The sequence below is a fragment of the Alosa sapidissima genome, chromosome 11 (assembly GCF_018492685.1).
Source record: "Alosa sapidissima isolate fAloSap1 chromosome 11, fAloSap1.pri, whole genome shotgun sequence".
NCBI classification, from domain to species: Eukaryota; Metazoa; Chordata; class Actinopteri; order Clupeiformes; family Clupeidae; genus Alosa; species Alosa sapidissima.
This window is the reverse complement of record NC_055967.1, coordinates 15,283,454-15,299,489: the sequence shown is the minus strand read 5'-3', so window position 1 is coordinate 15,299,489 and position 16,036 is coordinate 15,283,454. Positions and strand designations below refer to the sequence as shown.

At 40.4% G+C, this 16,036-nt stretch overlaps 1 protein-coding gene across 1 annotated transcript; it reads right to left on the bottom strand.

The window, feature by feature from the left end:
- Positions 1 to 189: 189 nt before the first annotated feature.
- si:ch211-264e16.2 (chitin synthase chs-2) lies at positions 190 to 8,486 on the bottom strand. Its single transcript, XM_042109337.1, has 19 exons — positions 8,457 to 8,486; positions 7,817 to 7,952; positions 7,507 to 7,695; positions 5,882 to 6,936; positions 5,697 to 5,786; positions 5,431 to 5,589; positions 5,130 to 5,304; positions 4,776 to 4,910; positions 4,544 to 4,685; positions 4,126 to 4,326; positions 3,617 to 3,901; positions 3,261 to 3,440; positions 2,679 to 3,084; positions 2,514 to 2,548; positions 2,325 to 2,389; positions 2,130 to 2,240; positions 1,513 to 1,730; positions 1,291 to 1,390; positions 190 to 1,204 (listed from the first exon to the last, which is right to left on the bottom strand). The coding sequence occupies exons 4-19, from the start codon at positions 6,877 to 6,879 to the stop codon at positions 1,100 to 1,102; spliced, it is 3,405 nt and encodes a 1,134-aa protein (XP_041965271.1). The 5' UTR covers positions 6,880 to 6,936; positions 7,507 to 7,695; positions 7,817 to 7,952; positions 8,457 to 8,486; the 3' UTR covers positions 190 to 1,099.
- Between the last annotated feature and the right edge of the window lie 7,550 nt (positions 8,487 to 16,036).

Below are 16,036 nucleotides of genomic sequence, written 5' to 3'. Positions count from 1 at the left end.
AAACACATCAGGCATATACTGTTTTTGCTCACTTGCTCAAGTCTTTAAATAAAAGTACTTAATGAAGTGTGGTTTCATGTGTACAATGTGCTCACTGTTTAACATTTCATCATCACATCATTTTATTACATCATTACTCTTTATTTCATCATTACTTTTGATCATTTTGTCACAAAATGGACAGCTGCATTAAATAATTACACAGCAAGCATGCATATTTAATATCTGACATAAATACAACATAAAGAAAGGGCTTTAAAGCAGAGGTACAACAATCAAGATGAGAGAGGCCATCAGAACGCAATAACATTCTGTCACATACACAATAATTATTGGATAACCTTTTTAACATCAAAAGGCTAAAAACGTTTGTATTGTGGGTTCTCTCACAACCTAAAGCTAACATTTTGGGATTACATACTTGTCTATATGTCTGTGTTCCTCCAATATGATTATGTTTGATAATTGTGTATTACTAATTAGTGGAATTAGAAGTACGTGGATACACATTTTCACCCTAAATTTGACTTTCACTTTTACACAGCATATTTACTAACATTATTATAGCATAAAAATGAAACACACAACATGATATAAAACAAAGACCTTGATACAACTTAGTGGAGTCATTCATTATGTTGCCACAATGAACAATAATAAATTCTACAAATATTGTATACAAACAGAAACAGTTAACCTTGCATTTATGGTGAGAAACTACATGTTTCACTCCAACACACTTCCAGTTGGCGGTATTATTGTTACAATAAAACATATATTCAGAATGAAGCGACCTTGCGTGTAACTTTCATCCTGGTGACATACATATTTTAGCACATTTTTAATCTTGTAAACAGACATCTTAAAATGCCCCCCCCCCCCCACCCCCACCCATAAATATTCCCCAATATCAACATGACCAATTGCCCTCCACCAACTTTTATCAGATATATATCCCGTAAAAAGATGCAATTTTGAGCCTTAAACAAAGTGCTTCTCCTGATTGTGAACAACCCATCAGGGTGAACTTGACTGGTAAAGCACTGGACATATAATCCAGCTTTGGCTGTCTTGATCACAGCGTTTCCCATTTCAACTCTTACACCAGCGTCACTGAGCGCTCCACTGCTGTTGGGTTCTGGAAGCATAGTGCTTCCTGGCCCAGCCCATTTTTGTAAAGATGTGCTTCTAGGATGTCAGGGTCCTTTGGGAATAGAGAATGTGACCAATGTCAGCCCAACAAGGATAATAAAAAGCTTGGATAAAAAGAACTTGAGAATTGATATGTACCTGCTCATCAAGCTCATCAGAGGATTGTTGCTTCTGTAACTTTCGCCCAGATTTGGTCTCAGTGTCAATAAATGACACATAATGGATCATGGTATAAATTCTGCAGTAAATAAACACATATTTTAAAAGGGTCAAACACAGACGACCAGCCAACAAATGAACACAAAACCCTCCAATTACTTTTTTTACTATAATAATATAGTTTGACACATTTCTAATCACCTGTGATATAGCATGGCAGCGAATTGGACTATAAGAAGACATGCAAAACTCAATAGAAACATTAGCCCAACCGGGTCTAATGAATAGGTCTTGACTGGGTCAGTGGTACCATTGATGAATATCTTTGGGATATGTATGGTGACAGAGTCTCCAATGTATTGAAGAAAAAATGTGACGACCAGCCATAAAGCATTGGAGAAAAAATAGATGAAGGTTACCTAAGGAAAAAAAAAAGAAAGTCCATTACAGTACATGCAGCATTCAACCTGGACCTATGAGGATGAAATATACTGACTATGACCTCATTCACAAGTGAAATGATTAACTTTTCTGCACCTACAGCACTTTGGTTAGCAGCCTGGAAATGTTTGGCGAGTATGACTTTGTCAGGATAAATTACTATCATAGTAATAGCATCAAGTTCATCTAAAATACATTATGTTCTTCAACATAGATTTAACATATTACTTTTGAGATATAGAGTGAGATCCATAGTCTCGAGAACCCTAAAGCTACCCTTGCTGCAAATTACATTTGCTGCCGCTAGGGTGCGTCTAGATTTCTAGGCTAGCCAATAGCCATAACTGCTGAAGTAAACTTAAGTGTTGTGAAATCACCTTATTTCGGAGTTCTTTTAGATCATCTGTTATTTTTCTCTGCTGGTCTCTATCCTCCACCAGTGGTTCCAGATATCTTTTTTGGAGTTCTCTCCAAAAGTCATCCTCATCCTAAAGGGAAAGAGATTTCTTAGTGGGTTTTACCTCATGAAGTAACATAACCATGCACAGTAGTTGCGCTCAAAATGAACTCACCCTTGTGAGGTAACTCTCAACTAATCCAAAACCATATGCTTTTTTCTGCAACTGTGCAATCCAGTCTTTAAAGGAATGACAAGTACAAGATGAGAGCAGAAGCCTGGTTATAACCTGACCAGATATCTAAATTGTTGTAGAAAATATGGTGTGTGAGTGGTGGTGTCATATGCATCTGCTGGTACTTACTCTGCTCAGGACACGGACCTGGAGGCTCCAGAGAACTACAATTTGAATGTATTAAATTGAATGAGCAAAATGTTTTGGACATCAGACAATGCACAGACTTATATCATGCTATTGGCTCAAATAATTACAATAAAAAAATAAAACAACACAGTAAGGTGATTTTACCTCTCTTGTGGTTTACAGTCATGGTAGTCATCCAGTTCTTGCATTTCAGTTCCTGCCATTGTCTGAGCCACCATGTCTTGCTTGGGTTCCTCCTCGGGGGGGGCCCTACAGCAGAGACATTCGCAGAGTTTGGCCTGCAGGGTGCGCCGCTGCAGGGCCGCCAGAGGGGTCTTGGCCGCACCACCCCCGCTCTCCCGCGTGCCCCACGTCACGTTGTTCATGTTGACGATGGAGTAGATGGTGAGCAGCAGGTAGCCGCTGGGGATGCACAGGAAGTAGAGGAGGCCGTACACCACCAGGGAGAACTCCTGGGGGTGCAGCGCAGCTGCGCTGACGTACATCAGCACCATGCTGATGAAGAATATGCCTGCGGGCGTCACAAACGTCTGCTCCTCCACCATCTGACCTGCGCAGGGAGATGTTTTTGGTTTTTGTTACCCAAATGGATGGATGATATGAAACTATAACCTACTGTATCTGTCATGTATTCTTGTTAACATTTTGAAGACTTATTTTTACTGACTGAACTCATAAACATAAAATTTAATTTACATAAAATTAATTAATTCTAAAATAATTTACCAATGATTGTTGGAATTGTCGCTGTCATGAATAAGGCATATACGATGCTCATCACCCCAGCTACTTTGATCTGTGTGTCTGATTTCAGTTTGAAGCAGAGCCCGAGGTAGACAGCAGGGGGCACTACTGCAATTATCAAGGCATAATTGGCTTCAAGTTTGAAAATATAGATCAAACTTCCTGAAAGGGAGAACCAGAGAAGCTCAAGATTAATTTTCAGGATTTTCAGGAACTATTGAAGGCTACAATTTGTAGTGTGCTGTGTTGTTTTGTTGTCACTATCTCTTCTCAGTCTTCTCACATTTCATGAAATTACTTCAAAAAAGAAGATTGTTTTATTCTTTTCATTTTTTTACCTGCGATCATGAGGCAGATGGTGGACGGGCCCAAGATGGAGGCCATCATGGTGATGATCTGGTAGAGAATGAAGGGCATAGAGATGGAGCTGTTCTTCAGGGAGGTGAGTTTGCCAGAGCCCAGGAGGTCGATGGTGTTGGCCATGGTGGAGGGCCCCCAGCGGCGCCGCTGGTTATAGAACTCCTTGAAGTCCTGCGGGGCGTTGGTGTAGGCGTCCGCCGCCGCATTGTACTCCACCCTCCAGCCCTGCTGCAACAGCAGGGTGCACAGCCAGCGGTCCTCACCTGTCCACACATGTAAGTTAAAAGTCGTGTTTTAGTAGCACATGGCAGTTCTTTGTCAGAAATAAGTCTGACTAGTCTGTATTTTTGGTTGTAGCATACCAACATTTTTTTACAGTTTTCAAAAACACATAGGCTGTTCTACTGCATTACAGCACACAGAGAGCAATCTTTAAAAGTATGATTTGACTGAGCATAGGAATGCTCCTAAAGGTTGGTTTACTGACCTTGGTCATACTGCACGTAGTGGCCTGCCTCGGTGGCTTTGGTGGTGTACTTCTTCATGACGTTGTCGTCCATGAGGGCCGAGGCCCTGAACAGGCTGAAGCAGCCGGGGCTGCAGAGCACACAACCCATCACATGCTCAGCGGTCTTCTGCATCCAGTGGCCCACCGCATACTCAAACTTCTGGTACCACACCATGGGACCTGGACACACACACAGCGTATAACCACACACTCACATTTCATCTGGATACATCCCACAGCACACATTACACACTGTAACTAGGAACTGACATCAATGTAAAAAATATATGTTGCACAGAATATGTTGAATCAGTCTCAGGTATTTGAACTAGGAGCACAGCAGAACAGAATGGTACCCAGCAGTATGATTGATATGCGTTGCCCTGGAAACACATACCTGAGCCAGTAGGGTGAATCCTGCCACAGGCTGCGCCCACCTCTGAGTACTGCTTCAGCCGGTCGACAAGAAGCATCACTGCACATGGCTGAAAATCAGTGTCCCCGTCCAATGCCAGGATGTACGTGTTGTCCTTTTCTCTCTGGATTAAAGGAGAGCCTCATTTGGACTGGTTCATAACATGATGACTGTACTGGAATATAGGTGGGACTTGTGTATTTGAGGTCTTTACCTTTAGTTCCTCTGCCAGAGTCTTCTCATCTATTCCTTGATCAAACTTGCCCAAACCTGCCCTGCCCAAACCTGCCCAAACTCTAGCATACTTGTTGTTTAATCTCCAGCCAAGCAGATAGTAGAGGTACATTATCTGGAAGGGGACAAGACAATTGACATTGTCTTTAAATCATGTGCCCTCAATTAATCATTGATAAAATATCAAATATAAAACTAACTGATTGTTAATCAGTACCTGCTCTTTTCTCTATCTGACTGGTCAAAAGAGTGGTTTAGACTTTGGTGCATGTTTGGAAAAGTTATATAATAAAGAAAGCCTTGGAAGCAGCCTCATCTCTGTGCCTTTGCCCACCTGTGACCACCGCTTCTTGTGCCGAATCAGCAGCTTGTCCTTGAAGTGCACCATGAGGGTGTTGCCCTTGGGCAGAATGTACTGAAGCCGCCCGCCATACGGTGTGTTGATGATCTTCTGACTGGGCAGCAGAGGCCTCTGTTTGAATAGACTCGGGTCGTCCTCACTGAAGACTCTGTCAGGCAAATGGTCAGTGGCACACATTGATTCAGACACAAGACTGGTTATCATGTTGATGTACACTACAGGAAACTGGGCCCATTCACAGTCGTGGAGAGCTTGGAGTTGTATGTTGACTTACATGTACACCTCCCTTAGTACTTCCACTACAGTTTCTGCGTACTCGTTCACATGCCGTCCACAGCTGTCTGTGACGTCTTTGTAAGCATCATCGAAGAAGATGTGGAACTCAAAACCCACATCATTGCTCGGGTTCCCCTTCGGCCTGTACTTGTCCAATCTAGTAAAAACAAAGATGTCAGTCAGAGTATCTTTGGTTAGTAGCTTAGACACATATCTGAAATGGAATTTGCTTACTAATTATTATTATTTACTATTTACTCTTACCTGAACATTGAGATGATAATCTTCATCATTTCGCTATAGGTTTCATGCCACATCGTAGCGCACAAATAAACAGTCACCTTCTGTTTCATTCTATGGAGGACAGACAAGAAAAGTACTTTATAATTTCACATGAAATCTATCAACTTTCATTTTCAAATACACAATGAAAGGAGAAAAGGACTTACCTTTTAGACTTGTTTATTTTCAAGATCTCAAATCGTGTGTTGAGCAACATGGACTGTTCTAGAAAAGGACCTTCATAGAGCCTCCTGACAAACAGGCCTTGGGTTCTCTCGATGCGCTGAATGCGCAGGAACCAGATGTAGATGGTGCTCAGGATGAGCCCCAACCACCAGTTAATGGTGGAGCTGCCCAGGAAAGCGAGGGTGGCCTTGTCCAGCTGCTGCACACCATTCCGGGCACACAGCGTTTGTGTGTTGTCGACCACTAGCTTCAAGGCCCATTCTGGACCTTTGAAGGTTTTGTTGAAGATTTGGATGTCTTTCAGGTTCTCACAGTGAGTAGTAGTGTCTTCCGATGTTCTATAAATGAAGATCATTGGACCCAAGATTACAGCTAGGACGGCCACTGAAGCCAAGTACATGGGCACGGCAAAGCTACTTCTCAGGGCGTGCATCTTGCAGGCCACCACCACAAACCAATGACACAACGCAGAGGACACTATCTGTGAGAAGAGCAGCCAAAGAATGAGTGTTCTGTTTTCAGGTTGGATGGCTGTGACAGAGGACCAGTCTTGGCCTGATAATGGAACATATGCTCCAACTACCGCTGCAGTCACTAATACCCGCACTGCACTTGACAATATGCACACCATGTTCCGAGATTTGGCAATGTCCTTCGACATGTTCTCTAAGAAGGTAATGTTAAAGAGGGTGGTGTAGTTCTCCCACCAGTTTAGAGAGACGAGGACGGACCCAAGTATGGCTGTTGTCACCGATATTGCGACTTGAGTCTCGATCTGAGGATCATTCTTTTTTTCTAGGAGAAAGCCAAGAGCAAAGAGCAAGTACCCCAGTAAGATCAGCACAATAGCCATGATGGGGATGGCAATGATCCTCTTCCTCTCTTGGGCGATGCACCCGGCCCACACCTGGAACACTGCAGAAAGGACACTGACGCTGTTCAACAGCATCACGTTGGTGATGATGTCGAAATGTGGCATAGAGACCAGAGTGAGAAGAGCGGCTCCTAGAGCCACCACAGACTCCACACACAGCACCTGTGGAAACAGCCAAAATAACCAATACGCATCATGCACAATCATTCAGACATTTACAAAAAAAGTACACTTTATGATCCTACACAATCACATGCACTTCAGGCAGCACAGGGTGTAGTATGGAGACAAACACACAATAAAACTCCAGCATAATCCTTTATTTGACTGGGGGGGGGCTCTGGACTGACATCTCCTAGCATAAATCTCATGAAGATTCTGACTTCACTACTCTCTAATGTTTCCATACCAGCTCTTAAACTCCCTGTAAGAACAACCTTCTATCGTCGATCTTTAAAAGTTCTTCAAAAGTTCTTTAAAAGTCTAAAGTTATTGAGGCGTTGATGACAAAGACGCTGATATATATATTTATCTTTGTAACATTTAGGAGAAGGTTGTTGCCCTGGCACCAGTGTGCTAGTTTATAAATCTCATTCAGGTAAGCCTGTTCCCTGTTGTTAAAAATGAGGCCAATCACTTGAAGTTGAAAACCCAATTACACTGAAAGTTGTGCAATAGGTTGGATTGAATTAAATGCTGCGCATATCTAACAAAGAGCTGATTTTCACTCACCCACAGTATGGTTTTGCCCTTGGGTTTGTTAGAGTTTTTGAAGATGAGTTTCCACAGGCTCTTGATGAAGAGAAGGACACTGGGCCCAATCACAGCACAGCCGATGCTTAAGAAAACAAAAGGCTTCTGGTCTGTTTGCACTGTCTCTGTCGCATTGCTCGCCAGGGTAATCAGAAGCAAAAAGCTGGACTATTTTGAAGAGAGAAATAATATTGGTTTTCAGTTTTCAGTTTTTGGAGTTTAAAATATGTAAAACCAGATTTAAAATAGTTATTCATATAGTGAGCTCCCTTTGAGTAAACAGCCGTACCTTGCTTATCAATGCAAGAACAAAGACTAGTAAGCCAACAGTTATGCATATGAACCACTGAAAGCATTTCACTCTTTTTCTGGGTTTCTGCCCATCCTGAATAATGGGAAGTTCTCGGCAGGCATCCCACGCCCTCCTGACACAAAAACAACATAAAGCATGGGAAACAACAATATTTAAATGAGCTTCCAGATGTAAACAGATAAAACATTTAAAAATAAATAAATGGGTACACAGAATGTTGGAAATGTTAGGGATGTGATTTGTAATGGATGGAAATGGAACAAACAAGTTTAAGAAAACTTCAGTTTTGTTCATACAAAATAATAATACATAGTTCTAAATATTTATTGTTAGCAAAACAAAAGCTATTCTGGTATGAGATGTTAAAATATGTTATACCATTTGTGACCAAAAATAAAAAATGAAAGCAATCAGAAATCATCCAGGCCTTATTAATTATGTGTCATTATTTACAATCAAATCAAAAGTTATTGATTTATTCAATAATGTTTATAAATAAGATGAACAATAAAAAGAAAGAAAATCTATTTAATAAAATATCTGTAAAAATGATGCTTAATATGATGGAAAGTAAGCATTTCCTGTATTATTATCAAATAGATTTGTAAGTTTGTACCTGACACCAGCCTCTGTCTGTTCTCCCTCCATGATCTTGCCTAGACTGCTCCTTGGACATGGCACCTCTTTATAAAGCCATAGAAAACAATCGTCTTAAAATGCTCTTTTTTGAAGGGTTGGGAAGGGGGGGGGGGCTTTGTCTATTTCCTTAGATCATAAATTGTCATAAAAGGAAGGGCGATGGGCGAAGGGCGATGGGCACAAGGAAAGAAAAAATATTTTGGTCTCTCGGTAAAACCCCTGAGTTCAAAGTTAATTGTTCACCTAAGTCAGTCTTAAGGCTATGAATATAAAGGTTGCTATATATGCAAGAAGCAGGAACAAGGCATTTATTTCCTGATATATTTTTTCAATACAAAAGTAATTTGAAACCTGTAATTGTATTTATTTTCCACTGGAATATCCTTACCGAAAGTCCATTCTTTTGTGCACAAACATAAAACAGATGAATTAGGTCCTGAACTAATTTGTTAAGCCTTTAATGGTGCTCTTAGTGGGAAATTGTTACATGTTGTTAACCGAAACCACTGGTCATTGCGACATATAAGTAACCCAATTTGTGATTCTGTCTCATTAACCCAAAGAGGTGTTTGATTCACATTTCCTTCTTTATCTTATTTCAAGACTTTCCTCATGACTGTGTCCTGGTCCAGTTCTCACTCACAAAGTCACTGCATTTTTGTCCATTTTGATATATCTGCTTAAGTAAACAGATGAAGTTGTTGAGGTATAAGTTGTTATGTTGATACATTCTTAATAATCACAGCATTTTTGTAGATCAGGAAAGGTTAGTGTGCACCATTTCCATTTATGTTCAAATCACCATCCTGTGATGCTTTACATGTATAATTCCACATAAAACAAAGACTATAAGGATTATTGGAGTTTCATTGTGCAATATACAGTGGAGGGAATAATTATTATGACCGCCGCGCAGCGAAGCGGCGGTCATATAGGTTTAGTCAGATTTTTTTTTTTTTTTTTTTTCTTTTTCTTTTTTTTTTTTTTTTTTTTTTCTTTTTCGCATGCCCAAATTTCCGTCAATGATTCCCGAGACACTGAAAGACCGGGGTACACGAAACTTGGTGGACATGTAACCCCACATGGATAGCATGGAACCATCGTTTTTCGTTTTGATCTGTAGCCCCCCCGCTGAATTGGACCCCCCGAAAGGAGGGTAGGGCAGACACAGTTTTCTGTGAATATCTCGAAAACCGTAGGGTTTAGGAGGACCATTTTTTTTTGTATGTTGATCTCAAGGGGCCATGTCAACCCATTCCATAACCACTCATTTCATGTATAGCGCCACTTAGTTAAACACAAAAAAGTAAAAATGAGGTGGTGTAATTGAAGGTATCTGTGACCTAACATAGTCAAAACTGCACGAAATTGGAAGTGTAGGATCATTATGACAGCCTCTGTATGCACGCCAAGTTTTGTGGAATTCCGTTCATGGGGGGCCACACAATAAATTCATTTATGTTACTATACACCAACTGGCCTGTAGGTGGCCGGAGACAGTTTTCTGTGAATATCTCGAGAACCGTAGGGCCTAGGAGGTCCACCTTTTTTTTGTATGTTGGTCTTAAGGGGGCATGTCAACCCATCCCATTACCACTTATTTCATGTATAGCGCCACCTAGTTAAAAATTAAAAAGCAAAAAATTAGGTGTTTTCATCTCAATATCTCTGGCTGACAAGGTCAAAACTGCACGAAATTAAAAGTGTAAGATCATTATGACACCCTCTGAATGCATGCCAAGTTTTGTGTACTTTCGTTCATGGGGGGCCTTACAATAAAATAATTTATGTGTACATTTAGTGACGTACACCAACAAGGATTCCCGGGACACTGAAAGACCGGGGTACACAAAACTTGGTGGGCATGTAACCCCACATGGATAGCATGGAACCATCGTTTTTCGTTTTGATCTGCAGCCCCCCCGCTGGACTGGACCCCCCGAAAGGAGGGTAGGGCAGACACAGTTCTCTGTGAATCTTTTATGGTATGTTGGTCTCAAGGGCCCACATCAACCTGGCTCATAATCACTCATTTGTGATTTGCCCCCCCCCGCCCCGGTCAAAAATGAAAATGCAATATTATTCTGCTTTAATCGCCCCTATCTTCAGTTAAGATGTTCAGAACTGCACCAAATTTTATGTGTATGATTGACCTGGCATTCTCTGGGGGTCTGGGGGTATGCCAAGTTTCGTAGAATTTCATCCATGGGGGGGGCTAAAAAAATTAGGTTATGTGTACATTTAGTGACTGTACACTCATTGGCCTGTAAATGGCGGTGCACACATATAAACATGCACACACACAGGCACCCACATACTATCGGTATTAGAACGGCCGATACATAATTACAAATTCAATAGGATCAAAAGAAAGCCAAAATATTCATCATCATCATCATGGCTGCATTTTCAGTATTGGCGATAAGTAGTCGTTTGTCCACTAGATGGCGCATCGTTGCAGTGAGACGTAATTTTTTTGGAAGTTAAAAGTGGGTTGAAAAAATAATGGACACTTCCTACAAGGACTGTAATTTACCGCAGCGAACATCTAATAAGGACAGGACGATGTTCACATGAAGTGTAAGTGAGGATGAAGTGAGGATGTTTATCGGACATGCTTGGTTTTTACTGCAGGTACGTTAATCTTGTAATATCAATAAGGACCTAGGTAATGTTACCGTTAGCGTTGGTTGAGTGATGGAGGCCCATTTGATTGATTGCATTTGTAGAAAACTATAAATGCGGTTATACCAAGCAAATTGATAGCAGCACTGTTTGTATCTTTCGACTGTCATTTATTGCACGTGCTACAAAATCATTCTGTGCAATGGAAGATTTACCAACGTTACACCGGTCTGATACAGTTTTGCCTATACATGCGTGAGACTGAGACGCCTGTTTATTTTGTTTTAAGTGCGTGCAGGGTGTGAGAGGGGAATCGATGTGCTTTGATTCCAGCTTGGTAGTTGTAGTCTGTGAAATTAAAAAGCACGTGTGTGTGAAGTATCCAAACAATGACACCTTCATTTCATTATGGCTGCTTTAGCAACACACCTTAAGCTACTGTGTAGTGGGTCCCATTTAGAAGTGGCTACTTCATTCGCGCTTTCCTTGACTCATGGAGCTGCGTGAATGTTATTACAACTTTTCGCCACGATATGGCAGTTTAAGTCCGCTTGATACTGTAAGTCGTAAGCCATTGGTTTCCAAAGGAGATTTTATTTGTGTCGCCAGCATAGCCTATTGACAATTTATGTTGTAAATAGGCCTACCTTATAATCCTACCTGTAGCTTAGGGAAGCTAACCGCTTTCTATTAGGATCTAGTTTGTTAGTTACAGTTTTGTCATAACTCCCTAATGCATTTTTGCATTTAGAATAGCCAGAGCGTGTATATCTCAATCTGAAAATTAAACAATATCGGGTGCCTATGGACTAGGCTGGGTCAACCCAGCCTGACCTGCCCGCTATTTATTTTTTGATTTCTTAAAAGATTGAGCTTGGTCTGATGAAAGCCAGACTAGCCATGGACCTCAGTTACACAATGCAAGGGAACATGAATCAGCCTATATTTGCACGAACAATAACGGACAAAAGCTCTTCAACTTTGGCCAGTTAAAATGTGTATGAACAGTCTAGCGACGCATTTCATCAAGGCCCATTTGGACATGTCAGTTATTTGCACCACTGGTTAGATGTAAAACAGCATTTCGTTTCAGACTACTGTTACTTAATTTGTGCATTAACAATAACGTTTCAGACTACTGTTACTTAATTTGTGCATTGACAATAAAGTATTACATGAACTAAAGATGACTAAAATCTTATGTAGAAGAAGAAATATTCACAAAAAATCCATCCATCCAAAAATGACCTTTGTTTTTGATAGCTGTTGAAAACGGCATGGAACTGACAGAGATGTTTTTGTTTATAAATATATAAATAAATAAATAAATAACATTATGCTGATACCTTTTGCTTTTCCCAAATACAATGTAGCCTACAGGTGTAAGTGACCTTTCATCAATCCAGTTGCAATGGATGAACTGTGATGACCTGCCCTACTTGTGATTGTTTAGAGATTTTAAAGGTTTTATAACAATGCTACATCTTCTTTGGCTATTCTACAATCTATTCACCTTTTCAGCACAAGTAGGCTACTTTCTGTGCAGCTGCACACACACACTCAGGCATGCCAAACAAGCATACACAAAAGTTTCAAGAGTGGGGGATGGAGTAAAAGATGGAGACAAATTGAAGTGTGATTTATTTTCGCGGAATGGATGTACAGGACTGAGCGGCGGTCATATTTTGTACCGCTATGCGGTACATCTAGTTTGATCTCTCATTGATTTTGTAAGTTTATCCACTGACAAAGAAGTTAACTGTCTATAATTTTAATGGTAGGTTTATTTTATTATACCATATAAAATATACAGTACATCTGCACATAAATGTATGGCAATTCATCATATTTCAAAAAGACTAAGCAGTCTAGTAAAGATTTTAGGATGCAATATTTTACTATCCAGAGACTTGACTGTGTTAACTAATGGTGTAGCACCATATTCTCAATCAGTCAGTCAGAAGTTTTCCACAAACAGCCCAATCAGAAGCGTGACAATAGAGGAGTAACTGTATATTTTGAGTGAAGCATGTGAGGGTATGATGAGTGTTGTTATTATGCACAGAGAAAAAGAACCCTGCAATAAAACAAACTGTAAAAGTAAAAGTAAAAGCAAACTGTAAGGGAAAGGAGCCGTGCCTTGCCCCCTGCGAGCCATTTCCTTCATTTTAGTCTTTTATGACTGATGTCTGTATGACAGCCTGACTGAAACTGATGTTATCGATCATTCATTCTATCACTAAGTGCACAGCACAACACACCATTGCAATAAAGCACAACAGTGATTCTTATCAAGTCAGTCCTCAAACACACAAATGAGCATGGGCCTACCATCAAAGAATGAGGTTACCTGATGAGGTTATCTTTATGAGTTAATAACTAATGATCACATTGTAGGCAAATAAGCATCTGACTCTGGCCTGTGATTCATTCCTGTCAACACTACCGTTTTTCCCGGGTTTCTCCCGTATTTCAAGGTCATCTCCCAGCACCCTCCCGTTTTGTTATTTCTCCCGGAAAACTCCCGTAATTTGCATGGCCATCAAACTTAATTTTAAAATAATTGATCCATTCAGGTTGCCAGATTGTGTATGAAATACACCCTACACATACACGATCACTTAGTTTCAATTTCAACCTTTTTGTCAGGCTAAAACCTGGCAACCCAAAACCCACATAAGGAAGCGGGTGCCGACTGCGCAGCCTGAGTCTTGTCGTAAGCAAGCGGGCTAGTTGAATGGCCTACTCCAGAACTAGCTGTTGTGAAATTGTTGGGAATTAAATTGATTAACACATCACATCACGATTGATACACCAGTTTTACTCTACAAAACAAGTGCAACATTTTTGAATTTTAGTTTTTCTCCAATTTCCATTAATTGACTAATTGATTTGTTCACAAATCTTAAACATTGTGTTGGTCAGCACTTCTCTTTATGGTATGGGTCACTCTGTGTCAAATCAGATAAGGCTATTGCTGCGCTGACTCAGATTCTGTTCAAACCTTGTCCATATCATCAGTGTGAAATCCCCGATATTAAGGATAAAAGAACGTTTACAATAAAATGGTATGTGGTAGCTAATAGACATATGAAAATCTAAGTGGAAGTAGTTCAATGTATGGGCAGGGACAAGAATGAAAAAGCAGAGGTATGCAATGCAATTAAAGCAAGACAAAGAGTTTTTTGTACCTTAAAACAATGTTTCCAAAATCGTTTCAGTGGTTCATCAACTTGTAACAAGGTGAACGGCACTTCTGCAATCGCTTCGGCCCTCTATTGGCTATATAACCGCACTAAGTAGGCTAAGTTTGTCAGATCCGGTAGCGGATCTGTAGTTCGATGGAATGAGACATAACAAATTTGACTTGCGTCTGATATCGCAATATATCGCATACCTGTCAACATTTAGCTTTCCAAAAACGGGAGATTTTTTGTGTGTGTGTGGGGGGGAAGGGGGGGATACATAACTGGCATGCGTAAGGTTAAGGTAAAAGCAACGACCGAAATGCAGTGTTGAAACATGTGTATGAAACGTATTAAATATGCAAACACAGATCCGGTATAAACTCTAAAAACTCCAGTTTTTGGAAAGCTAAATGTTGACAGGTATGCTGGGATTGATACACCAGCTTTACTCTACAAAACAAGTGCAACATTTTTGAATTTTAGTTTTTCTCCAATTTTCATTAATTGACTAATTGATTTGTTCACAAATCTTAAACATTGTGTTGGTCAGCACTTCTCTTTATGGTATGGGTCACTCTGTGTCAAATCAGATAAGGCTATTGCTGCGCTGACTCAGATTCTGTTCAAACCTTGTCCATATCATCAGTGTGAAATCCCCGATATTAAGGATAAAAGAACGTTTACAATAAAATGGTATGTGGTAGCTAATAGACATATGAAAATCTAAGTGGAAGTAGTTCAATGTATGGGCAGGGACAAGAATGAAAAAGCAGAGGTATGCAATGCAATTAAAGCAAGACAAAGAGTTTTTTGTACCTTAAAATAATGTTTCCAAATTCGTTTCAGTGGTTCATCAACTTGTAACAAGGTGAACGGCACTTCTGCAATCGCTTCGCGGCCCTCTATTGGCTATATAACCGCACTAAGTAGGCTAAGTTTGTCAGATCAGGTAGCGGATCTGTAGTTCGATGGAATGAGACATAACAAATTTGACTTGCGTCTGATATCGCAATATATCGCATACCTGTCAACATTTAGCTTTCCAAAAACGGGAGATTTTTTGTCGGGGGGGGGGGTCAGTGTTTATACCGGATCAGTGTTTGCATATTTAATACGTTTTATACACGTGTTTCAACACTGCATTTCGGTCGTTGCTTTTACCTTACCATTACCTTACCCATGCCAGTTATGTATCCACCAGCTGCCTGCCTGCAGCCTACTTCCAAAACTCCAAAGCTGCTTGCTGTCAGATTTGGTTACGAGGGAACAAGTTCAGTGTAGGCTATCAACAACACTCAATAACAGTTTATGTGATGTGTTAATCAATTAAATTCCCAACAATTTCACAACAGCTAGTTCTGGAGTAGGCCATTCAACTAGCCCGCTTGCTTACGACGAGACTCAGGCTGCGCAGCTGGCACCCGCTTCCTTATTTGGGTTTTGGGTTGCCAGGTTTTAGCCTATGACAAAACAGTTGAAATTGAAACTAAGTGATCGTGTATGTGTAGGGTGTATTTCATATACAATCTGGCAACCTGAATGGATCAATGATTTTCAAATGAAGTTTGATGGCCATGCAAATTACGGGAGGGTGCTGATAAGAAATAACAAAACGGGAGGGTGCTGGGAGATGACCTTGAAATGTTGACAGGTATGATATATCGTACTTTCATAAATCATGCAACATATTCTACGTTGTCTGTGGGCATCATTATTTGCACAGCCGGTGCTGGATAAACAAATA

Excerpts from the sequence above, each read along its gene's own strand:
- si:ch211-264e16.2 (XM_042109337.1), bottom strand. The coding sequence starts at position 6,879 with ATGCCACATTTCGACATCATCACCAACGTGATGCTGTTGAACAGCGTC. Across the intron at positions 3,441-3,616 it reads CATCTGCCTCATGATCGCAG|GAAGTTTGATCTATATTTTC; the intron begins GTAAAAAAATGA and ends TCTCCCTTTCAG. Across the intron at positions 1,731-2,129 it reads TAAAAGAACTCCGAAATAAG|GTAACCTTCATCTATTTTTT; the intron begins GTGATTTCACAA and ends TTTTTTCCTTAG.